At 42.8% G+C, this 24,286-nt stretch overlaps 2 protein-coding genes and 1 long non-coding RNA gene across 5 annotated transcripts; 2 read left to right on the top strand and 1 right to left on the bottom strand.

The window, feature by feature from the left end:
- The first annotated feature begins 1,183 nt into the window (after positions 1–1,183).
- LOC110981413 (SNARE-associated protein Snapin-like) lies at positions 1,184–12,077 on the top strand. Of its 2 annotated transcripts, XM_022238975.2 has the most exons (5): positions 1,184–1,603; positions 5,366–5,412; positions 6,072–6,190; positions 7,504–7,639; positions 9,648–9,788. In XM_022238975.2, the coding sequence occupies exons 1-4, from the start codon at positions 1,458–1,460 to the stop codon at positions 7,591–7,593; spliced, it is 402 nt and encodes a 133-aa protein (XP_022094667.1). In that variant the 5' UTR covers positions 1,184–1,457; the 3' UTR covers positions 7,594–7,639; positions 9,648–9,788. The 2 variants fall into 2 exon arrangements, with proteins under 2 accessions (XP_022094667.1, XP_022094666.2); XM_022238974.2 differs by lacking the exon at positions 7,504–7,639 and having other exon boundaries at positions 1,186–1,603; positions 9,648–12,077.
- On the bottom strand, positions 11,916–18,284 carry LOC110981412 (uricase-like). Of its 2 annotated transcripts, none has more exons than XM_022238973.2 (7): positions 18,064–18,284; positions 15,950–16,179; positions 15,482–15,677; positions 14,851–15,037; positions 14,275–14,398; positions 14,051–14,134; positions 11,916–13,566 (listed from the first exon to the last, which is right to left on the bottom strand). In XM_022238973.2, the coding sequence occupies exons 2-7, from the start codon at positions 16,163–16,165 to the stop codon at positions 13,495–13,497; spliced, it is 879 nt and encodes a 292-aa protein (XP_022094665.1). In that variant the 5' UTR covers positions 16,166–16,179; positions 18,064–18,284; the 3' UTR covers positions 11,916–13,494. The 2 variants fall into 2 exon arrangements, with proteins under 2 accessions (XP_022094665.1, XP_022094664.1); XM_022238972.2 differs by having other exon boundaries at positions 18,028–18,283.
- Positions 18,285–22,551: 4,267 nt separating this feature from the next.
- Positions 22,552–23,847, top strand: LOC147797484 (uncharacterized). The gene is made up of 2 exons (XR_015427157.1): positions 22,552–22,968; positions 23,150–23,847. It is a non-coding gene; the product is annotated as an uncharacterized LOC147797484 (long non-coding RNA).
- The last annotated feature ends 439 nt before the right edge of the window (positions 23,848–24,286 follow it).

Raw genomic sequence — 24,286 nt, forward strand, 5'->3', positions numbered from 1 at the left:
CCACTTCAGTTTAAACCACGCCCACTGCACATGAAGAAATATGACCTTCACAGGTACGTTAGTTCGCGGTAAATTGCTGTTATTTTTATTTTGATTTTACGTGTCGAGTCATCCTGAGAGACTCTTCCACAAAAATTTGCAGCCTGAAAAGTCTGAATTTAACATACCTTTATGCATTTTGTGTCTTGCCTCCTTACTTTCAATCGACTGATCGCAGAATTTAAGCACAAACATAAACAGCCTCTTCAAACGTGGAAGTGATTGGATGCAGTGATATAATACTTGCGAATTGCGTCCTTGGTGCGCTGCAACCTTCTAGCGTGTAGTCAAATATGTCACCGTCCGTGTTGAAGTTCAACGCGACCGCCTATACCCACTAGCGGTCGTACTAATTAACGTCTACACAACGTCAACACAACGTCAACACGCGTCAACACATGATAGTAACGCCAAGACACCGTCAGCACACCCAAATCACGTTCTAAGTTAACAGAAATGCAATTCGATAGCAATATAATGCCTAAAATACAATTTGGGTAACAACAGTGGGCGACATTTGGGGGGGGGGAGGGAAAGCCATTTTATTTCACGAAAATAGCACCCTCCGCAGGATGCAGACCACTAATTCAAGTGAGAATTTCTGGCCAGCTCATTAGCATTAAAAGTGCCCCCCACAGTGTCTTTTAAAAAAGGAGATTGTTTGGCCCCCAAAATGACGAGATTGTGTGAATCGTTGCCGGGATCAACTCCCTGGGTTTTTGAGCTTTCATAAGAGAGCAGAAGGGCTAAAAACTACGGCTGAAAAATGGTCCTAAGTGCCCGAGAAAGTTGAGAGTTGCCACTTGAAAAATGGCTGCAAATCAGACTTCGGAAAATCACTTTTTCGGGGGTGATTTTGTTTTGTGGGAATAATTAAAAATGTAATTGGTTAACCCACAAAAAATTAAAAAGAAATTGAAAGATAAGTGACCAGACAATTTGTGTTTCAGAAATCTCATGGATGTTGGCGTGCATGCTATTGGACCCTGAACAGTGCTGATTTTACACTGTTTTCAAAGGGGCTTGAATTAGTGGACTGGACCCCACACAGCCACGAAAGACGTTAGCCTCGCGATGTTGCCTCTCAGTCAGACGGACCATACCATTACGCTACAGGGGGTCACCTTTATACAGTAAACCATGGTAGAGTCCAAACGCCATGAGAAGGCAAGATGGCGGCGAAGGGCGGGGCTGCTCAGAGACAATTTTTTCGCGTGAAAAACTCCCTTGAAATGTAGTAAAATATAAACTTCATGAAATAGAAATTATTTCTAAGCGCATACATTGCAGTTCGATACGTCTGTTTTCAATGCATTTTGTAAGTGTTGGCGGTGTGTTGACGTTACTATCAATGTGTTGACGCGTGTTGACGGTGTGTTGACGCTGATTAGTAGGACCCCTACTAGTGAAAAGCAAAGATGGCGGCGACCATGACTGCAGAAACTACGAGTACGAAACAACCGGCAATATCTCCCACGGAAAACCGCGATGCAATGGCTGCTGGAATCTTAGAGCTGCTAAGGCCAGCTGTACAGGAGGTAGATGAGAGGGTGCGGCTAGTGAGGTATGGAGAACGCCAGTCTTGGGCGATTAGTTTAGGCATGGAGGAAGGTCCTTCCTACAGTCATATTATACATACATGTATAAAAGAAGACATCACCAACAATTTGTTTACATAAGTCATTTCAAAAAAGTACAATTTATTCCTTTATAATAGGAACAGGGTGCTAAAAGTAATGAACCCCGAATTTTGAACCATAACCCCCAAAACTGTTTCCTTGCTCTATGATTGAACACGTTGAGTAGGCCCAGGCGTACCTCATTTCAAGCATCAAGGCAAGTAGACCCGTAAACAGGGCCCGACGAAAATTCCTCTGTCGTATACTGGACTCTGTCCCGATTCATAGGGATTTCTTTTGAAAAAGTAATTCGGGATATCCGGGGGCATAACTAAACATCCGCTTGATTTTATGAGCTGAAATTGCACCGATATGTTCACTACTTACGGTGTAAACCATCTGCTAGGTTGTTAATTGTAGAAAACGTGCCTTTTCCTCATTTTAGGAAAAAATATTGCCTTTCTTTTGCCATTTTCCCATCCCGGATGAAATTTGCCCCACTTGCACAAAACTGATGGCTGTTTCGTCACTTTCGTGTCACGTCACAGAGAGCGAGCCACACTACCAATGATTTGCCGCAAGCAGTGTGTGTGGACAGGGAACCAACCAAGGGCATTGCGTATTAGCTGCGACACAAAACAGCCGTAATTTTCTACGAGTACTTAGATCGACAGGTACTCTCGCAGATCTGAACCAGATCCGTAGGTACTGAAGTCTGGGTGCGCATTAGACAGGCTCTCGTACATCCTATAACTTAACCATAGTCTGAGTTATGTACAAGTCAGGCCAAAATTCGTGCAGAGTGGGAAAACGGCAAAAAAAACAACACTTTTCCTCCAAACAAGGAAAAGGTGAGTTTTCTACAATTAACAACCTAGCAGATAGTTTACCCCGTAAGTAGTGAACATACCGGTGCAATTTCAGCTCATAAAATCAAGCGGATGCCCCCGGATATCCCGGAGAAAATTTTTCGAAAGAAATCCCTATGAATCGGGACAGGGGCCCAGTATATGACGGAGGAGTATTCATCGGGCCCTGTTTACGGGTCTAATTAGCCTTTGATCAAGGCGCCCGCAGCAAAATGGATAGTCGCTCAAGAGCAAGGAGCTGGAGGAGACTAGTTTAAGCACCAAACCAACTCGTGAAGAAAGACTACACGATGAACCGCACGCCCCGCACGCCTTTGGCGTTCTGCCCCACATAGCTTATGTTTTTCATTATATTTACAATGGAAAGAATTCCATATACGAAGTTCACTTTTTGGGAGAAATTTTTTCTCCAGGACAGATTTAAAAAGGGGCGACATTTATTTTTGGGGGATAGAGATGTGAAAGGGGGTTCAGTAACTTAGGGGGACAGGTTTAAAAAGAAGGGGCCCCACGCAATAAAACGGCAAAAAAGTGAGTCCTTTCGCCGTTTTTTCCCCCTACTATATCCTCTACCGTTTCCTTTTTCTTTCACTATCCCGTCCTTTTATTTCTCCACAGTTTTCCTGTCATTAGTACAAGGATTATTACTGTTAGTATACACATTTAATACATTTAATCCAAATTGTGTCGTAAAGGGGAATCGAACCTGCAATGAAGAGAACTGTTAGGTTTAGAAATACAGCAGTCTAACTGACCACGCCACACGAGCGTTTGTTGCCGGAGGAAGTCGATATGTTCCATATAAAGTTACGGTTGAATTAAGGAGAGGTCACGATGAGGTCAAGATGAATATTTAAAAAAATTAATATTTATGAAACTGAATATGTAATTATTCACGAATATTTGTATAAATTAGAATATTTAAATATAAATAAATGTGGCTCTCCGTTGTTAATATAAGCAGGTTGTGCCAAAGGAAATCAACTAGGTAAGGTACATGTCTGAGCACAATTGACTGTATGACGTGAGTTATCTCCGTCGTATTATGTAAACCAAGAGAGAAAGAACAAGTAGAAATGCAGTCGGCCGTACGAAAGAAGGAATTTCAGTCCAATGCTGTATAAGAACTCAGGCTAGGTGGAGTCTTGCTTCGTCCATTAGCAATACATGCACTATGAGCGAGAATTGGAGTCTTAAGCGCAATTGGTGAGAGAGGTGACTATCCACACCAGTGGAAGCGACCAGTTTGGGTTCTACCTGGCCGAATACATGTGGCGCTGCCGACATGCAGGAGTAGACCACTTCAATCAAATCCTTAAGGATGTTCTTCTCCTGTACAAGCCTCCCCTCACATTTTAGAGCGCAGATAGCCACACAATAATCTAAAGACAGGTTTCAGCTCCCTTTTTCCCTTAAATATAGAAAAAAACTCCTCCAACTGACAAGCACTCTCTAAAAGAAATTTGCCCCTTTTTTCCTTCTTAACAAATTGTCCAACTTACAAACTGTCTGTAAAAGAAATTGGGCCCCTTTTTTTCCTTCTAAACAAATTGTCCAACTTAAAAATTGTCGCAAACCACGCACTATTTTCCCCCCAAGTAAAAATTGTACATGTACAAGTACAGTAGGGCACATTGCGCAGCATTTCGTGAACTGTGTAGATCCATCCAGACAGATGACGGCCCTCTGCACTCCTCGTGTTGCGGATTCATGCATAAAATTACCTCAATGCTTGTGGCAGCCCAACCCCTGTTACATAATGGTTCTTTCCGGATATGATCCGGTTCATGCGCACACGTCGTGCGCATTCGCCATGTTCTTCAGAAGCAAAGATGGCCGCCTGTCGATGTAAACCTGGTCCATGTGTAGCTCCAAAAGTGTGCCCAAAACTCCACATTTCTGTCCTATGATGTTCAGCTCTTCAATGCCTATTGGAATCGTCTTCATTCAGCGATCAAAGTAAGGATACTTTTGTAGTAATTACGCAATATTACAGTGAACTTCGTATATGGAATTCTTCCCATTTACAATATATACATATGCATAAGTCTCCACCAATCAAAACAATCGCCTCTGTCGTGCATGTAATAAATTATTCATCATTGCAATGGTGCGCATATTCAACACGGCGCCCTTTCGGGCAGTGGTGTAAGCTCTAGACGACAATCTCTTCCCGAATTGCCTCAAATATGCAGCACTGAAGCTTGGGATTCCAATCGACAAATTGAAACCACAGCAAATGTTGGCCGTGAAGGCTGTTCTGGAGGGTCAAGACGTATTTGTCAATCTTCTAACTGGATATGGCAAAAGTTTCAAATACCAGGCCGCACCGTTGTGCAGCAACACCATGGACGTAAGTAGCCTAGACATGATCGGACTGCTTAGCCCCCAAAACACGATTGGTTCAGAGAAATGTGAATAATTCATAACATTAGCATATTGAATAATTCAGATAAACCACTGGAAACAAAGCTCCAAATGCGCTTGCGGCAGCGCGCACAGTTCACGACACACACAGCTCGGCTACTGCATGGTTAATTTCGGGCTTTCATGCAGTTCGTCATGTGATCTTGACTATCCATTTTGCCGTGGGCGCCTTGATCAAAGGCTAGGGTCTACTTTGTTGCATGCTGTTGTTTTCTTCATCTTCCATGTCTTTGATTTCACTTAGCATGCTTAGCACTAGCCCCAGACTGGGGAGTCCAGTAGACTGGCCCCCAGTCTGGGCTAGTGCTAAGCAATCAATTAAAACTAGTCACACAAATCAACCAGTGGCTCCAAACATACTACATGGCATCAGTAGTACAAGTTATTTTGAGAATACAATTGTTTCCACAGGGAAAGTCAGCTGGACCTGAGGCAACAGATTGAAGAACTTGATGAAGGTAAGTACCCGTAAATGAATTGCAAGAGAGATGAACTGATGGACAGTGAGGAAACGGCGTTTTACGTGTACAGATTTTTCAAGACGTTTGTGATGTGGCATTCATGTTTGAACAGTCCCCCCCAAAAATGTATTCCTCCAAATTGCATAGTATCCTTTTTTTTCTTTTCTGCATCTGTGGCTTTTTTTATTTAAATTGAATATGCATATTGTGAATGCCCCCTGACATCGATTTGTATAATTTCTATGTACAACTTATTACTTTGTAATAAGTACCATGCAAAAGTATACATAGGTATGGAGACACCAAGGTAGGTGGGGTTGAGGCTTTGAAAGGGTGGCTAAATGTTTAAATGGTTTAGGAAAGCTTGTTTGACGTTTATTGAATTAAACTTGGATTCCTAACCTTAATGGACAGCAGGGTAGTAATCGCTACCAAAAAAAATGAATAAAGATAACAGATACTTGCCCGTGTTTAGAACTTTGAAGGGGAAAATATTGAATTGACAAACTGAGTCATGTCTTGTCGCAGGTGTTTAATAGTAATCACAGTTTGGTAGGTATCCCATCATGGGAGAAATAGGTACCCAGTGTCAGTTGAACCCCATGGAAACACAGCCCTAGTTGATTTTTGGTGTGTTTGTTTCACCCGCTGTCCAGTTCTGAAGCAGCTGGGCCAATCACGTGAGCCTCCCATTGAGTTGGACCCTTATGTGAAGAAGTTGATGAACTCCAAACGCAAGATAGCCGTGATCAGCAACATTGTTCAGAATGCTCAGGTAATCAAATCATAGTTTAAGGAGGAGTTAGTTTTTCTGAGTCAGGTCTTTTCAGATGAGAAGTACCTCTAACTACTCTCAAATTGAGGCCCAGTTCTACCGTGTCAGACATCCGACAGCTTCTTCATTATAATTCCTTGGTTAGAAAAGGATGGATGTACGTGTAAAGCCCAAGTAATGAACAATTTATTTGAAAAAGGAAATCCTATGTTCTACCCTTTTTGTTCTGAGGGCACGCAACTGTATTGACGAGGCTGAATCTAAAACTGTGTATTTGAGGTTGCATACATGTATTTGAATACAGTACTTGGTGTAAATTGCCATTACACATACATGTATATGTTTAAAATTGTTATTAAGGCCGTGTCCGAACGGGCTTCCAGAGCTATGGCTAGGTCTATTGTCTACGCGTCTCCACACATTTCCAATGGAGCGAAGACCTAGACCTAGCTCTAGATAACAGATTCGGATGCAGCCATAGTTTGGGTTCTTGAACTAAAATTCCCTGCAGAGTATGCCAATAAAGGTGGTCTAAACAGAATAGGGATAGTCCAGACTATGTAATGGTCCTCTTCTGACAACGGGATTAAAGATAATGGTCAAAATAAAGGAATGTCATCCCCAAACTTGTCTCCTAATCTCTGTGTTGACTCTTCAGTGCATGGCCCATGGGAAACTTGCCATCTGGGCCCGATTTCTTGGAGCTGCCTTGAAGCTAAGCAACATTTCTGTTGTTTTGTACAAAATGTTTCAGGGAACCAGTCACAGAGAGTTTGCGCTACATGACATTTTGGCTGGTAAACTTTTTTTTCTAACTTTTTCCATGCTGAGCAGATGGATTGTACTTAGCAGCTCCTTGAAATTTGTCCCAGGTCAACCCTGTTCTTGCCTTGCATCCAGTTCTTGTGGTGAGAGGAAAGAACATGCCAATGCAAGCAAAAGTAGACAATATATCCTGGTGCCTTGTCACTTTGAGCAAATGATGTCACTTGTCAGTTAGTAAAATCCTGTCCATTGGAGTGCTTGGGAGAAAATGGAGCAGTTCTATTTTATGAATTTAGTACGATAATATTTGACGCTCAGAAAGTTGAGATGTGGAACCCTTTGGGTTAACTAGTGGATTTGCCCTGAGGTTATTGTTCTATTGTAATGTACCCATGTGTGATGTAGTATCATATGTTGAATCTCACGTGTACATGCTGCCTTTTGGCCGAGGGTGCCCACTGCAGCCAAGCACCTAGAACCCACCAACCGCGATGAAAGAAAAGAAAGTCTTAATCTTTACAGTGGCTTCATCTTTCTGATCGTTACAGGATCGGCTCAGTAAACTTCATTTGCATATCGCCAAGACATCAGCCAAACGGAAGTCCCTGGTTGACTTCCCTGGGGGTTCCATTCTGTGACCCTATCCAGGCCCCCCATTCCTCCTCTTGTAGCCCCTTCCTTCATGTAGGTACACGCTGAGTGTGTGGGCTTGTCAGTCGTCACTTCTGGCCGTGTCTGCATGCAGTTAATTTATTGCCCCCCCCTAGCTTTCTCAGCTGGTGCTGAAGAGTGTATTGTTCAATGTGCATGGTAGTCAGTTGTACGTAGTTATGCATGGCTGTTGATCTTGTGCTGTATCGAATTGAACTGAAGCAGGGCTGGGTCATTCAATAGGCATAGTACTAGGCACCGCGTGCCTAGGGCCTATGAAAAACTTAAGGAGCCTACGAACAAATTTCAGACCTGCAACCTTTCCTCGGATCCGCTGATTTCCACGTTTTTCACTTCAGACTTGCGCCATTGAAAATTGAAAAATACTGAACAAATTGTTGCAAAAATTGGAGTTTCCTCGTTTTTTGTTTCTTCCAAGTTGCATTCCTGAAATTTGAGGGCTAGGGAATTATGCAATTTGGACTTTGACTGATTGAGGAAATTCCAGTCTTTACAAGACTTTGCGCAGTTTTTGGGGGAGGTTCAGTGGCATGAGTGTGAAGTGCAAAATGAGGCAATCGGCTGATCCGAGGAAAAGTTGCACACCCGAAAACACCAACATTTTCTGCATGCGCAGGAGATGAGTTTCAGCATCTCTCTCGTAACTTGTCTGTGTTGAGGAAACGTCAAACTAGCTTGTTCATAGCTCACTGAGGCTTAGAATCCATGCCAAATGGAAGGCTCAAGCACTAACTAGCACTGTGAAATTGATGGAGCAGGGCCCATGGAACACTAGTGCCCAAGGCCTACAAAATGCTAGATCCAGCCTAAACTTTACAATATTGCTGTGTGATATAAAGGCTGATGCAAATACTTTTGAGGAGAATCGCGTTGATTTCATACACAAATTTGAGAATGCAAATCATTACTGTTACCATGGAGGGGGCTCTGTCACCATTTTGTTGGAAACTAAAGATACATGCAGCTTCTGAAAGTTATCCAATTAGAAGTTTTTTGTCTTTAGTGACAGTGTTTTGCTAATGTATATTTGGTGTAAATAAATCCTCGTTTACTTTTAATCCACCCATACCTGTAGCTTAGTCTTGGTTCATGATGTTATTGAAAAACCACTTTTGTGCTTGCACTGTGTCACGCAGCATGCACAGTAACGAGGCCTTAACTTGCAACTTGAACCAAGATTACAGGCCCTTACCCATTGCACGAATAGTGTTTAAATTTGCTGTTTCTGCTGTATTGTTTCTTGGTTAGTTTGTACCTGAGCTCATTCCACATGGGCCTATGCATTGGAGAGTGAGACAAGTGCATGTTATCATGCATGTACTTCAAAAAGGGATCAGTAACATCCAAAGGGGTCCCAATGGTATACATGTTACTTATTTAAAGTTAACAATTTCAACCTGCGATTGAGTCTGTGATTCCTTTGACAATGACACATCGTTGCCAGTTCCATTGTTGAACATCCTGCGTTTGCAGGGCAATTACTGACCTAAGTCTGACTTTGTGTTTGTTTTCCTGTGAATTGTTTAAAGTTCAACCTCCTTCTAGGTCAGTGTGTGTGCAGGGTGTATGCACCGGTGGGCTGGTCGTTCAGAAATGAACAATCTCCTGACCATTTGGGAAAAATTGGCTGAGCTGCAATTTGCGCCATTGGAGCAAAATGGGGCCTTCCCCCCCATTGCAGCCACTTAATCACCACCAACTCTGGACGAACCGGAACTAAATTGAGTGGTGCTGCAGTTGAGCATGAATGGTTACTGAGCCAATTTGGCCAGAGCAAAAATCAGCAGGGAACCAGTTGGAAACAAGGTACATAACATGGGCATTTGGCTGGTAGCCTAATCTTGCTAAGCAGGTATTTTGCACGCTTAGCAGATGTTGATGCTGTGCAGCACCGTGACACTGGCCACAAACTTGTCATCAGTTAGTGTGCGCCCCAAGCCTTGAGCGATATGTAATTGTCAAGTCATCTTTTTTTTTTTTGGGCTAATGTTTCCCCTCTCAATTTTTGTGGCCTCTACAGGAGAGAGTGCGGAAACTCCAGCAGCGCATCGGTAAAGAGTCAGGGAAGAAACTCAGCCACCTTTACCCCGCCAGCACCGAGGCCGTCACCCTGCCGGCCGGCATGGTCGGTGCCACCTTGCCGCCCTCAGAGGGGGAACCGGCTGAAAATACTTAGCACTTCTTCTTGAAGTCTGTTTCCTTTATTATGTTTAAAAAAAAACTTTAAAAAGTGAACACTTGTTTGCAAGTACGGTGTTTGATCAGGAGTTGTCATCTGATAACGAGTTGTCTTTCATTATGACAAGACTAGATCTAAGTTTGCACATTTTGTTGATGGCAGTGAGACCCAAGATGCTCTGCCCATCCAAGGGCACTGGATGAAATTGAGCCTCTTCCAATCTCAGATGAATTTCTAGACTATGGTGTAACTCGACCACCAGAATTAGAAGCCATTACTGCGGTGGCGCAGTGCTCGTGGACAGGTGGAACGCACGCGTTGCATGCCTCTTCGACCAATAAGGTGTCGTGATTTGCCAAACGCACGCACACGTCAAGCTGAAGCATGTGCGTGTGAGTGCGGTGCCACTGCAGTTTAACCAAACATGAGCACCAGAATATGTTGAACATGTGCTCATATTTTTGTTCACGTAAAAATACTTCCTGCTGGTTCCTCAGTTGCCTTTTCCAGCTGGGAGGAATTTGACCAAAGTACTGTGAAAGTTTTCTTTGCAATGAGCCCCGAGCTGGACCAAGAGAGGGGGCAATTTTCTAAGTAACCGGGGCTCCTTTGGTAGTAACTGCGCAATGCTATTCCATGAACAACTATAACACGCAAGTGTTGCAGTTGCATCCCCACCAACAAAATGAACAGTCCCGACCAGCATGGCTCTTTTCAACCAATGAGGGGGTGCTTCTGCTCGAGGCGGATAGACCTCCATACTGAAGGACTGAAGATGTTATGTGTGCTTTTTCTTGGGGGGCTCAGTGGACTGTGGGCCCTCACTGGCTCAATAGCAAAGTGCAACGTGTGAACAAAGTAAGGCCCCATTAGCACACAAACCTGTGTGGAGCCCAATTTGCTAAGCAGCGGGAATAATGGTCAATGACTGGTTCTGAAGACAAAATGCCATGTGGTGGAAATAGGTTGCCACTGGTCCTCACCCAATTTGTGCTTTTAACAAAACTTTCTATTTTACACATCATAATTTTACACAATATTTTACACATATCATCTCTATTAATTCACTCCCCCCCTTCCACTTAATCTTTGGTGTCCTCCCCTTGTTTACTGCACCTGCAGTTGTTTAAAGGTTACAGGTTTACAGAAATTGAAAACATTCAGTTCATGTGAAGTATTTAAAAATAACAATAAATACTAACCATTTCAAAAACGTCATAACTTCAATGTTTACCCCATTAATCTTGACCCAAAAATGAATCGAGGGATCCTGCGTTTCCCCACCCACAAAAAAAAAATCCCCTTTTGGCCGCTCGCACTCCCATGCTGATTTGATGTCATTTGGCAGAACACCGACATGTACAGTGTACATTGCATGACTGCACACAGTACATGCAGTATCGCATGCTTACAATGGCCCACAGGCAAACACTGCCTCAGTTCAAGAAATACACGGTAGGACTGTGTCTTTTAAATTTTACCATGAATTACCTTGAACCGAGACAGTGTTTGCCTGGGGCCAAGCTACATCGAACACAACATGGTCTACTGCAAGCGTGCGATACGGAATGTACAATGTCCCATCCTGCAGTGTTACACGTGCACTCTGCATGTAGGCATTCTGCTGATGACGTCATCAAATCTGCCTGGGAGCGCAAATAGCCAAAAGGTGATATTTTTTGTGGGCGGGGAAACGCAGGATCATTCTTATTAATTTTGGGGTCACAAGTTTGGGGTGAACATTGAATTTATGACGTTTTTGAAATGGTTACGTATTTATTATTATTTTGAAATTCACTTGACGTGAACTAAATGTTTTCAATTTCTGTTAACCTTTAAAGTGTGAAAGTGACTTGTTTTATTATCCCACAAAAATGTCAAAACCAAATGGTGTAAATTGCAAGCGCAGATTTTCTGTTTTACAGTTAAATATATTTGACTTTCAGTGATGTAATGGACAGATTAAAAAGGAGACGCACAAAATTAACCAAACTGACGTCTCTGTATTGTAAAATCCCTGGATATTCAGAATAAAATTGCAAATGCATTTTGTTTCATTATCATACATTTACCAATGCAAATTGATAAAATACTTGTCACAGTAATAAATCATGTTTAATATCGGTGGCATTTATTATACCTGGCACGATTGGTTTCGTTGTAAATAAGAACTCGTATAGCTAAGGAATTCTCGATTCGGGAATGTGTACTCTCTAAATTGAAATGTATAGTCTTGAAGTGCAATAAAAAGGTGAAGAAATGAAAATTGAATCCTGCCTGCATTTGTGTGCTCTGAAATCTAAAATTCGTCACGACTGAACGTAGATAACCAAACAGGAGGCATTCTTAAGTCAAATTCTTAACCTTGGTTCTCGACTAGCCTACTCATTCTCAGGAAACAAAATGTGTTCCCACCCTAAGGGGTGGACCAGTGGTCCTACGCCATGGGGTTACCAAAAATGTGCTTGATAAAGAGTGGAATATTTCCCTGGAACCAGAGAATCTGGCTCAAAGTAGGTCCCCTGATAATCATGCATTTTGTGACCGCAACTAAATTTCTGTATATTTCAGGACAGAAGGGGACCGACAACTCAAAGTACATCACGTCTGCACAACCACCCAGTGTTGAAGGATATAAGGCTATACTCTGACACAAGGGGCTGGGCTTGACTGGAGGGGGTTTGACCACTGCACTACGATGTTGACCTACGACAATTTACAGTATTGTCATCGGGGATAGAGATCACTGGTGAGGAATGGCAGATAAACTGACCGCTATACCCTGAGTTCAGTAAACATATGACTGCTCCTCACTTTCTCCATTACATGCACATAACATACTTCCTTTAACCCTGCACGGACTGGAGGAAGAGGGAATTTGACACCCCCGTGGAAATTTGGCTCGCTATTCCCAAACAGCTGCAATTATCAAATTGTCCTTTCATGACTTGTTTCTATGAGATCTTGTGCAGCTTTTGATAAAACTCAAAGAAGCTTTCTGTGTTACATGGCAATTAAGGGTCAAGGGTCATTCTCGAACTGACGTTTTCCCTACGCTTGTGTATATATGGATGTGCCATGCAAACTTGTTGAAACACCTCTTTTTCAGTAAAAGGGTGTTTTCTTTCTCATCATGAATGTCATAGATCACTGATGTCAGAGCAAAGAATAGATGAAAAAGGTTAAACTAAATAAACAAGGAATGAAAATAAAAGCATGATGGACACAATGTATGAGAATACATACAAATGTAAACAATGAAGATCCATGTCAACACTGTATATGTATCTCATTTATAAGAGAATCCATGTCCGTACATGTATTTTATTTGAGGTACTGTTTTGCTGGACAACCTGAAAATATACTTCTCTAAGTACTTTGTATGTAATCGAAAGAATAAACATGACATCACTGACTTATCCCTACTACTGCTGTATAAAATTTCAAGTCAATCAGGCATTCCCCCCCAAAACAGGTTAAGAATTCATGTAAATTGAATACCAACATGACAGATTCTACTGAGGACTCCTACCATACAATGTTGGCGAACTGAACACGGATGGAAAACATGACCAAAGGGCCTAACAAAGTTACTGAGGTCGTTAATCTGAAAATTAAACAGAAAGGACAAACAGGCCTTTTTTTAGGCTGTTTCTGACGTTTGGTTCTTGGGTCACACTTGGTCTCCTCAGAGACGAGCTGTGGTACGGCAGACAGCAGCACGGATGTACCCACGTGGCTCATCAGTGGGCACCAGGATCTGGCAAAAAACAAGGAAGCGAACTTCAAAATGGCCTTTGGTTTCGCCGGTTCTGAAAAACAGGAATTATTAAAGTTTGGGCTTATGAGGTATGGGTTTATCTCTGGGGTGTCTTAGTCATATGGGATATCCAGGTTGAGCCAAGGGAGTTTTAAGGGGTGTCTTGTTAGTGGTATGTGAGGGGGTGCTTTGTGGGAAGTGTCAAGAGTGACCTCTGATGAAAGGGCGACTTAGAAGTGTCCACGGGCTGTGTAAAAGGTTTCAGAGAAGTATGTCACTGCAAGCATTCTGTGACTTCGCTTTGATTTGGCGTTCCCCTGAAGTATGAACCAGCCTTAAAAATGTTCTGTTAGGAATGTGTGGAAGGTGTCTTTAGCATTTCTTTGGGACATGTACAATGTTACTTCTGACTGCTGCAGAGTCCTGAAGTTTCAATGCTATCTGGAGTCACGTTGGTTAGGATAAACACAACACTGAAACCTACATCTCCACTGTTTTCCATTCCAATTTTCTTGAGGTCGGCAAAGAGGTAGTGAATGTTGGGCATCTCTAACTCCACCTTATCCACCTGAAAAATCAAACCAAAAATTTCAAACAGCACGTCAAAGGTCCGGGACTGAAAGTCGACCAGTCGGACACAAAGGATTTATTTTGGAGGAGAGGAGTCTTTGATAGCTGGGCGAGAGCGAGTCTTTTTGAGAGCTTTACCTGAGGTACTTTGGCCATGATTTGTTGGGCAGCCTGGTACAACGTCTGCTGCACAGAGGGGGAGTACATACCCGTCTCTGGTGGCCCGGCAAAGATGTCCAGAATGGTATTCTTGCAAATCTCCCTGCAAGACAGAGGACGAATGGAATCCGATGATAAAACTTTGCATTGGTTTAATTTTTTTGAGGCAGGGTCTCATTCAGGCAAGGTTGGCGACCAACCTTTATCGTTACTTTCATTTGAGTTTTTAATAGAAGCCATCGCTGAGCTGTTACACTGCAGTGGTAGTGCACGTGTGAACATCGTCCTACTAGGCATAAAAAAATGGAAGGGCATGGGATGTACCTATATGTGTCACGGTAAAATGAATATAACATGGTTTATTTTGGGCAGATGGTCGATAGTAGCACCTTGAAAGTTGACAAAGTGGTTCCCGAGTCCAGCATCCATGTTCCATATATTATCTCGGGAGCCTAGTTTTACTACACCACTTGTAGTCAACACTGTCTAGTCTCAAACTATGTTATGCAGTACGTAGAGTAACAACCCAAGAATGTTTGTATTCTGAGCCCTCACCAAGTTTTGTCAAAGTCTATCCCGGCAACGCTGGAGTACGACCACTTCCCACGGACGGATGTGCAAAGGATGCGGTCGGTGGTCTCCGGCAGGCTGGTGAATCTGTCCCGCACGAAGCCGACAAATCCCGACTTGGTTGTCTTGAGCACTTTCATGTCGCTCAAACCTGATGACACTTTGGGGAGCCCTGGAAGGGGGAGGGAATAAATACATCTCATTTCATACATGCCAGTCAATTTTTGACAAAGAAAAACAAAAATGACGTTGAACTTTGTCTATGAAGTACACTGGAGCGTCAGAGCGGATGGTTTTTATTCGTGGGTGGGAAGATTCTCTAGTTTACTTATTTCTATAGTTGAACTGGTTTGCTGTGAAGTATACCTCTGTGAGTGTATTTTATGTGGATCACATTTATATATTGTTATCAAAACTAGGCATCAGCAGAAAACAACTATTTTGTAGTGATATTTCAAAGGATTATTTAAAAAAACAAAAGGGCCAAATTTAACAAAACAACATGAAATGACCTAGTGATTTCTGGATAATTAAACCAGACTTTGAAGGCACTGATTCAAAAATCGAAGCTCAGTCTATCGATTATGATAAACTCTAGGTCATCTGTTCAAAGTACCGTTTTTCTCCTGCTGCACAATGCAGAATCGTTTGGCTTCCTGTCGATGAATGAAGGCATGCACGTGCTCCTTGCCAGAGTGGTCCATCCGATGCCATGGGGCTTCCTCCACCGAAATCTCCGTCCGGACAACCTGCTCGTAGGTCGTCAGGAAATGACGGCTAAGGTCCATGGCAAACTGTTCCGGGGTCCTTATCTGTCAGGAGTGGGAGGAATAAAATAAATGTGCGACATTGAATGGGTTATATGGAAAAGTGATTCCTCTTCTCTGGATGTCATTATTTTGTTGTTTACATTCCAAAACAGGTTCAAAAAACTTGTGACACTGGCAACATTAGATAGGGAGCCAGGTGAAAAAAAAAGGAAATTATAAAAAGTGCTTTTGCCACTCGGAGGCAAAAGATACAGGGTACATGTTACACGAAAAAAAATCGCAAACTCTTACACTGAAAAAATCATTATATTTACCCCTTTTGTTTTGGCCAGTGCGTAAACAGTGTTCTTTTGACTGTCTGTGGCAATTACGTCTGAGTTGTCGCCATGTAGGTAGTCCCTCTGCCTAGCCAAGGAGAGGTGAGTGTTGACGGCAACCTCCTTGATGTTGTGCGTGTTGCCATGGCGGAAGTGCTGAAGGATGCGCACCCGATGCTTGCCGTAGTAGGTTCCGTCTGAGACTAAGTCCATTTTGGGGCCTGAGCCTTACATGATAAAACAAAATTTGATTGAAAATTTCCATCTGGCACTTGGGCAGAACTTCCAACCCCCCCCAAAAAACCCAGAAGTTAAAATTTATTTATATATTTTTTTTGGGGGGGGTGGAGTGTGGCTCTGAGAAGAGCCTTTATTTTTGTAATGCAGCAATAAGTATCTCTTTGACAATGTGTAGCTCTGAAAAGATTTGCGTTCTTGGGTTCTTCATATGGCTGGAACGTGCAGATGGCTGCAAGCAGATGGAAGCCCTGATGCCTTCAGGTCACCGCTCACGTACCTCACCTATAGCTGGAATACACGCCCCTGCATCTGCCTGGCACTCCTCCGCTGGTTGTGGCACATCTTGGATTCTCTGACGAGAACCATGTCACACAATGCTACAAAGCAAGCTCAGAAAAGCCATTCATGAACCGCTCAGAGTCTGCAGCAGAGAACCCTGTGTGGCATGCCAGATGTTGGCGTCTGTTACAACGGCTGCACTGGAGAGCCTTCTGGTTTCTCCTGACAGCCTTGGTGCACACAACACAGGGGAAACTCATCTTGAGAACTTGACTTGAATGGGAATGATGACTTGAAGAAGAAGCAGAATCTAGCGTCTTGACGGCACATGGGTAGTTGACCTATAACTGACTGGCAGTATGTCTAAACATACCAAACTGGACTTACATAGAGCAATTTTCATACCTCTAAGGGAAATACCAACAAAAAAAGATAGATCCCGACAGAATCCTCTGCAATGATTGAGTGCAAGGGTAGCAGGAAGTTGAAAGTGAAAGATGAATTGACCTGTTGAAATGAAACTAAGTGACATCCAACTAGAAAGTAACAGGAATACTGTTGCCATGAACAGTGTGGAAATGTTCTTCTTTGAAGGAGCTTTATAGGCCGAGCGACAATTTTTCAGGGTTAGATACTGTAACAATTAACAGGATCAAAGTTATTTTTGTGCCAACCAAAGCAGCACTCATTAAATGTCTTACATACTGCAGCCTGGCCTCAGCCAGATGGGTCCTTGGCTGTGGCCACACAGTGGGATGCTACATAAGATTAGCCATTATTTTTTAGTGTGACTGGAACTTCCTTTGTTGAACTGACTTGTTCCTGTATTTTCCTTTAAAACCCTCTTGTAGTTTGAGCCCAGTGTGGATTTGGGACTGGGCATTGGCTGTGTAAGGTTCATTTTATTTCTTAGAGATTAGTACCAGTGGACAACTCCGCACTGCTGTGGCTTGGTTAATGAAATGTAAGTGTTAGACAATTTAGTTCCCCTCCAACTACATTTTGTTTAATAAATTACTGAAACTGTAAATTACTGGCTTCTGGTTATATTCTTGGCGAGTCAGATTCGGGGGCCGTTACAATACCAATGCCTATAGGATTTTAATCAGCCATGAAAGAAATGAATTTCCCTCAAGTACAGTCGTTTTCCAAGTTGTAGGATGAGGATGTAATTCTGAGGAACATTACAAAGGAGGTAGGTTTTCATTTCAACCGATAGGGAATGTAATGAATCCGGATCTATGAAAACGACTGTACCTGTACGTGACATCTTGAAACTACATCATACTTCTCAACAAGTGTCCCTCAAGTATATGACATCGACAGAACATTTTGAAAGTATTTCTCAATTTGAGAAATTGAAGCAGGCCGAGGCTAGCCCCACTACAGTGTGGCACGGACTCTCACTCTCGGATCGGGAGTGAGACTCCGTGCCACACTAGTGGGGCTAGCCTAGGCAGACTTGTTATTAGGGTTTGTTTCGGTCATGTCGGTAAGCATTTGTTTGCTTGTTAAGTTAACTTGTAAAAATGTAAGGGAACGGAGTCCAACGTTACCTGGGCTATGCCACGAATTGAGTGACGTTTCAGTACCTGAGACAAGAGCTGACAAACAAGCTACCCAGACATCCAGACGTTCTCCTCCACCGGTACAGAAACCCAGCTGCTCAGCTAATTACTAAATTACATGCAGGCACGCCAGGCCAACTGAAAATTGTGCACGTAGACCTTTTTGATATAGAATTTAATATCGATGGCCTTTTCACGGTACGTGCGTACGCGGGGATCAGGTCAACTCGGACCCAAACCAACTCGGACCAATTCCAACTCGGACCCATGCCAACTCGGATCCAGGACCAACTCGGACCCACGCCAAATCGGACCCACAACCAACTCGGACCCACAACCAACTCGGACCCACGCCAACTCGGACCCACCTCGAGTCAACTCCGAGTCGGACCCACTCTTATGGTTGCACTACACCAAATACTTTTTGTGAAAGAAATACTCTGAATCCGTCGGAAACAATCAATCCCAAATTCGGGAGTTATTTAAATAATTCTATGATCCTTTGTCTTATTGTAAAAAAAAAAAGTGGGGATCACAAAATATTAATAATGAGCTTGCGAGCAGACATACTACGCTTCAAAACTGTCTCCAAGTTTAAGACAATAGGAAATATTCCACATTTTTATTTTAAAATGATTTGATTTGTGCTGTTCGAAATTGCCAACCTGTTTGCGTTATTTGGACAATCAGTTTAGGCCTGCATGGATGAATTCCCTCCACCTGCCTAAATTTTGCCGATATTCGGGGGGGGGGGGGGGTGGGGCAAGGTGGAGGTGTAAGACTTGCCAGGCCAAAAATATTTGAAAAGCGAGGTGGGGGATAACAGCATGAGACATTATAAAAGGTCAATGTTCGTGATATTGATGTATATCTCCAGTATGTGTTGTAAGTATGCAGGATCTCTTATGTACAGCAGAAGGGCCTATCTGTGGCTTTTTATTGCAACAAAAACTTTGGGGGCTGTTTGGTGAAAGTTCATTCGATTTCTTCTGGTGATCTGGGGTGCCAAAAAACTTCGGAGAAAGGGCGTCAATGATTTGGTACTGTCAATCACACTCCAAAAGCTGCTCCCATTGGTTGTCCCAAGCTCCCACTCCCCGATCATAGGGTTTCAAGAATGGAAGGTGACAAAATCAGTCTTTGTGGTCAATCGGAAGCTAATAACTGATTAAGATTCCAGATTACAAAGTGGCAAATAGGACATCAAAGGAAATGTGCCCCATTAAACTACGACGCTCGTCGCCTTGTTCCAAGACAATACTGATATCAAATCTAGTCCTGTACGGTTTTCAACCACCATGCCTGTTCAAACTCGAAAACGGAGAAGTTCTGGGAAGCCTGTGCCACTGTTTCCCTGCATTACGTGTAGAGAGGACGTTACATCTTGGCAGCATGCAGTGTAAAAGTGTCATTTATCAAATGCTAAAATGTAAAAGTGGACAAAATAAAAGTTTTCGTAGGTCAGAGTTAGTTTTGGGTCTGAGTTGGTTGTGGGTCCGAGTTGGCATGGGTCCGGGTTAGTATTGGGGCCGAGTTGGCATGGGTCCGGAATGGCATGGGTCCGAGTTGCCATGGCTCCGAGTTGGTTTGGGTCCGAGTTGATTCGAAACCCGTGCGCGTACCGTATGGTTGTCGCACCCACGCGACTGCACCCGTACCTACCACCGTGCACCGGTCCGGTCACCGAACCCGTAGGGGTGCAGTGTCCCAATTCAAGGAAAATTCTCCGCCAGGCAGAGGCGCAGAAAACGTACCCCCAGAGATTGTTTCGAAAAGAGGGGTCTGTTTGGGCCAAGAAATGGTGGAATTGTGTCAGTATGGCCCAGAATCATCTCTGTAGATTCAGGGGCACCCATCTGGGGGCAAAGCAGACAAAAATGGGATTGAAAATTAGTCAGAAGAGCCCCCGGAAGGTGAGGGATGTCATTTGAAAAATGGCCGCTGGGAGGGCTTGGCAACATTCACTTTTTGGGGGGTGAGTTTGTTTTGGGCGGATAATTAAAAAATTCATTGGTTAACCTACTAAAAATTGAAAATCAAATGAAATCTGAAGGACCAAACAACACATTGATTTTTGTTTGAGAGGCCTCAGGGACTTCAGTTGCCTGCCATGGGGCTCCAAACTTGGTTGATTTTACACTATTTTTCAATGGAGCTTGAATTAGTTCAGTGCACCCGTAGCCGAAAACATTGGACTGGTCCCCGTCCCTACGTTCACGGGACGTTTGTAAGACGTCTGGAGACTACGTAGGGAATGGGTCTGCTGAGCTTATTAGCATAAAAAGTGCCTCCCACACTGGGCCACAGTTTCTTTTGAAGTAGGAGATTGTTTGGCTGGTAAAAATGGACCAAGATCAATTCCCTGGGTTCGGGAGCTTCCATCCGAGGTTAGAGAGTTGACAAAATTACTGCGGGAAAAACGATCCTGAGTGCCCCCAAAAGTAGAGGGATGCCATTTGAAAAATGGCTGAGTAGATTTTGGAACTTTCGAGGGGTGAGTTTGTTTAGCCCGAATCATGATTTGGCTAACTTGAACACATGCACCAAAACTTGAAAAGAAATATAAAACTTGGGTCGAGACAGTAATTTAATGTTTGTTTCAGAAACTCCAGTAATGTGGGCTAGCATCTTATTGAGCCCTGAACTTTGTTTACTTAGACTCAGTGGCGTAGCTAGGATTTTACTAGTGGAGGGCACAAGGGACACTAACATTTTATGGGGGCATTCCTTTCGGTGAGTTTTTTTTTTGGGCAAGCTTTTATTAGCCGTATTCATTATCCATTCATCAGATTTTTAGTGTGTGTGTGTGTGGGTGGGGGGGTACCGGGAATTTGTGTGTGTGTGGGGGGGGGGGAGGCACGTGGCTACGCCACTGCTGATACTGTTTTCAATGAATTCGTTCATTGCACCCTTAGGCCTCTCGCAGTAGAATCAATGGCGTAGCTTGGGGGTGCCTGGGGGCACGCGCCCCCCCATTCCCGGTGCCCCTACTGAAAAAAATAAAAAAAACCGGATGAATGGACAGTGAACAAGGCTAAGAAAAGCTTGCTTCAAAAAACCACACCGCATGAAAGCTGGTGCCCCCCATAAGATGCTGGTGCCTCCTTTGTGCCCCCACTAGTAAAATCCTAGCTACGCCATTGAGTAGAATGGAAACTCTTCAAGACTTGACCTCAAATTGCACAGCTAAATTGAATGCTATGTAGCAGAAAATTTGATCTTGGAGGTTTGAACTCGTAGTTCAAGACCCGGGTCGACGAAGGAAAAAAGATTCGTTTTTTAATCCGTAAAGGGATCACACCCTCCGAAGAGAAAAAAAAACCATCAACAAAAACAACAAACACTGATTCACAAAACCCAAACGGCCACACTGGACGAATTACTGTCATCATATAGGCCAATACATGTATAATGTAAATACATGTACAGTAGCAAGGACCAAAACAACACCAAGAGCGCCACAAACTCGGAAAACATTAGATTACTCGCAATCATGCTTAAAAGAGACTCAATGTGCCGGATTCAATTCTGGCCGCCAGCTTTGCCTGCATGTCGGAGCCTTCAACCCACGGACTTGAAGGTCGTCGCTTATGTCCTTTTGCTGCAGAACATCCAACCACATGCTATCGATATCGTATCGACCCAAGATCGAAGCAGTTTCCTTTTTTAAATCGAACATTATATGCATGCAAGCAGTTGCATGTGAAAAAAACAAAACATGAGATTTACGACCGGAGTAATGTAGCCCCCCGGTAACGATGGGATTTTTTTTCAGGAAATCCATTCTGTTAATTTGGGGTCCCACGTGTAACATTTCTTTTGGGTTCCTATTACATTAGGACTACTTGTGTAATTTCAATGTTGACACGATCGTATCACTGAAACAGATTTCAAACAATTTTATTTGTGTGGCTGATAATTTGCTTTACTTAATCACTCTTGGACATTCATTAACGTGTTCTAAACTCACAAAATCATTTATCAGACGTGACAGGGACAGGAAAAAAACCTAAACCCGAAATTTACAGAATGACCTCCAAGGGGGAAATGGGCACTTACACCCCCCTGCAGCTTTGAGACAAAAATGCTAAACAGCGTTTGTTCCTGACCCGCGGACTTCCGGATGTTTATTTCACTTTAACCTAATATCTTCCACCGACTACAAGAAACTTGAACTCACTGAAAGGAATAAGATACAATTACAGTTCATATTTATATAATTGAGTGGACTTCATTCATGTGCTGTCTACAGACATTTATAGGGACAAAAATAAAGTAAATGTTCTTATAAACTTCTCACTGCTGAAAAGACAAAAACGCGACCTGAAAAACTAACGATTAGGATTACATTCAAGATAAAACTACGGTAATCATTAAGTTGAGTGAGTGAGACCAGGTCGTGCTTTATCATTATTAACCCTGTCACATCTCAGCCCATTTTATTTTTTTAAAATGACAACTATTATTTTTCTTTCATGTAGAGTTTTATTGAGATTCCCAATTTTGGCTGCAACAAGAGAAGTTGCTTGATTTAAATATTCATTTCAGTATGTGATGTCATTGATTTGCATTTAGCACAAGGTGCTTGGGGCTCTAGATTGTGGACTTTGCATTTGAATGGTAAGTACAAGCAGTTGGGATGTTTCAGTTGGGTGTGGTCTTTTCATTGGGTGCACTGGAGTGTGAGGGAGTGTGGTGTATAAAGAGTGAAGATGTGCCACCCATAGTCAGTCAGTTGTCTTGCTGTAAAGCATATTAACCCCAGTGGTCAGGCTCTCCAAGCCAACAAGAGTAATTTAAGCTAAGGGCCTTGTGCTCTTTGGGGTTGCCATACCTTGTCAGCTTATACATCTTTTCCCTGTTTTGAGCGGACCGTCCAATGACCCTGGAACTGGTGACTGACTGCAGACAACCGTGAAGCCACAAACTGTAAGAATAATTGTTTTCTGTGTTCAGTAATTTAGGGTACTTGTATAAAAGATTATCGTAATATTTTGATAGAAGAGTCATACATTTTGATGTTCCTGGAAAAGTCACAACTTTGATAATTGTCAGCTATGAGGAACAGTATTGTACAACTATTTGGAGTTGAATTTATCAACTTTTCCAGAGAGCCCTACCTTATGGCAGTTTTACTACCTTGGGTCCGGCCAAGATGCTCTCCACTGTTCTGTGCTGTGTCTCGTGAGGGCATCGCTAGCTGTTTGACGGAGCGCTACGACTGCCGTAGACGTCAGAGGCCCATGCAGACCAAGATAAACTGTTATGTCATATTGTATTAAAGGCTTGGTTGTAGAATTTAGCCTGTGTGGCACTATTTATGGCACTGTTTATGGTACTATTTAGCCTGTGTGGCATTATTTAGCCTGTGTGGCACTGTTTATGACACTATATATTTAGCCTGTGTGGCACTATTTAGCCTGTGTGGTACCATTTAGCCTGAGTGGCATTGTTTACCCTTAGTGTCGGGTGAATATTTTCTCCTGAACTTGGAAGTAGCCTTGGTGGCTTTTGAAGTAATTTTGGTGCACTTACCGGTAATTACATGTGTTGTAACTGTGGAATATTTCGCTGTTGAAGCTAATTGACTTGATTTACTATTGTAATACTATTGTCTTGTGATTGAACCTCCAAAGCATAATGTTTGGTGTTATTGGCGTCTAATGTAGTTCTTTTAATTAAACCGTAAAACAATTCTCTGACGTCATTTTTTTAAAATGAATATCCTCATTTGAGGAACTGTACAAAACTACGAGAGGGTGATCCTCGGGACTGTAAATAGGTAATAAATTATTTTATTAAGATAAATTTGTGTGTTTGGCTTTGCACTGATTTAGTTCTCAAACCCCCCCCCCCAATAAATAAAAGTCCCTGTTCTGTGCAAGTGCTTTGGAGTGTTTTCACTTCCCTCGAGAACGACGTGCTTTGCGACTGAGTCCTTTGAATCGACCCTTGTAGGATTATGATTCCCAAGGATTATTGTTTTGATTCAGACCAAGAGCCATTATACATGAAAGTGGAACACACAACAGCCGTATGTAGGTACTCTGTCTTGTAGAAATTATGATTATTATTACAGTGTTCAGAAGATCTGACAGATAACCGATTTGATACGAACTAATCAATTAAAATTGTATAAGCTCCATAACAGTACAAAGAAATACGTAACTACTTCAGCTGAGACACAACTTTAGAAACAGAAATGGTAAAAAGACTTAATCCCAAGGACACCACCAAATTAAGTTTT

This window comes from Acanthaster planci, linkage group LG11 (assembly GCF_054643075.1).
Source record: "Acanthaster planci isolate LZ-2023a linkage group LG11, COTS_SCS, whole genome shotgun sequence".
NCBI classification, from domain to species: domain Eukaryota; kingdom Metazoa; phylum Echinodermata; class Asteroidea; order Valvatida; family Acanthasteridae; genus Acanthaster; species Acanthaster planci.

What these genes read in the sequence shown, in the direction of transcription:
- LOC110981412 (XM_022238973.2), bottom strand. Translation starts at nt 16,165, where the DNA reads ATGGACTTAGTCTCAGACGGAACCTACTACGGCAAGCATCGGGTGCGC. An exon ending in CACTGGCCAAAACAAAAGGG is followed by an intron (nt 15,678 to 15,949) that starts GTAAATATAATG and finishes CACTCCTGACAG; the next exon opens with ATAAGGACCCCGGAACAGTT. An exon ending in TGTGCAGCAGGAGAAAAACG is followed by an intron (nt 15,038 to 15,481) that starts GTACTTTGAACA and finishes TCCCCCTTCCAG; the next exon opens with GGCTCCCCAAAGTGTCATCA.
- LOC110981413 (XM_022238974.2), top strand. Translation starts at nt 1,458, where the DNA reads ATGGCGGCGACCATGACTGCAGAAACTACGAGTACGAAACAACCGGCA. An exon ending in GAGAGGGTGCGGCTAGTGAG is followed by an intron (nt 1,604 to 5,365) that starts GTATGGAGAACG and finishes TTGTTTCCACAG; the next exon opens with GGAAAGTCAGCTGGACCTGA. An exon ending in GATTGAAGAACTTGATGAAG is followed by an intron (nt 5,413 to 6,071) that starts GTAAGTACCCGT and finishes CCCGCTGTCCAG; the next exon opens with TTCTGAAGCAGCTGGGCCAA.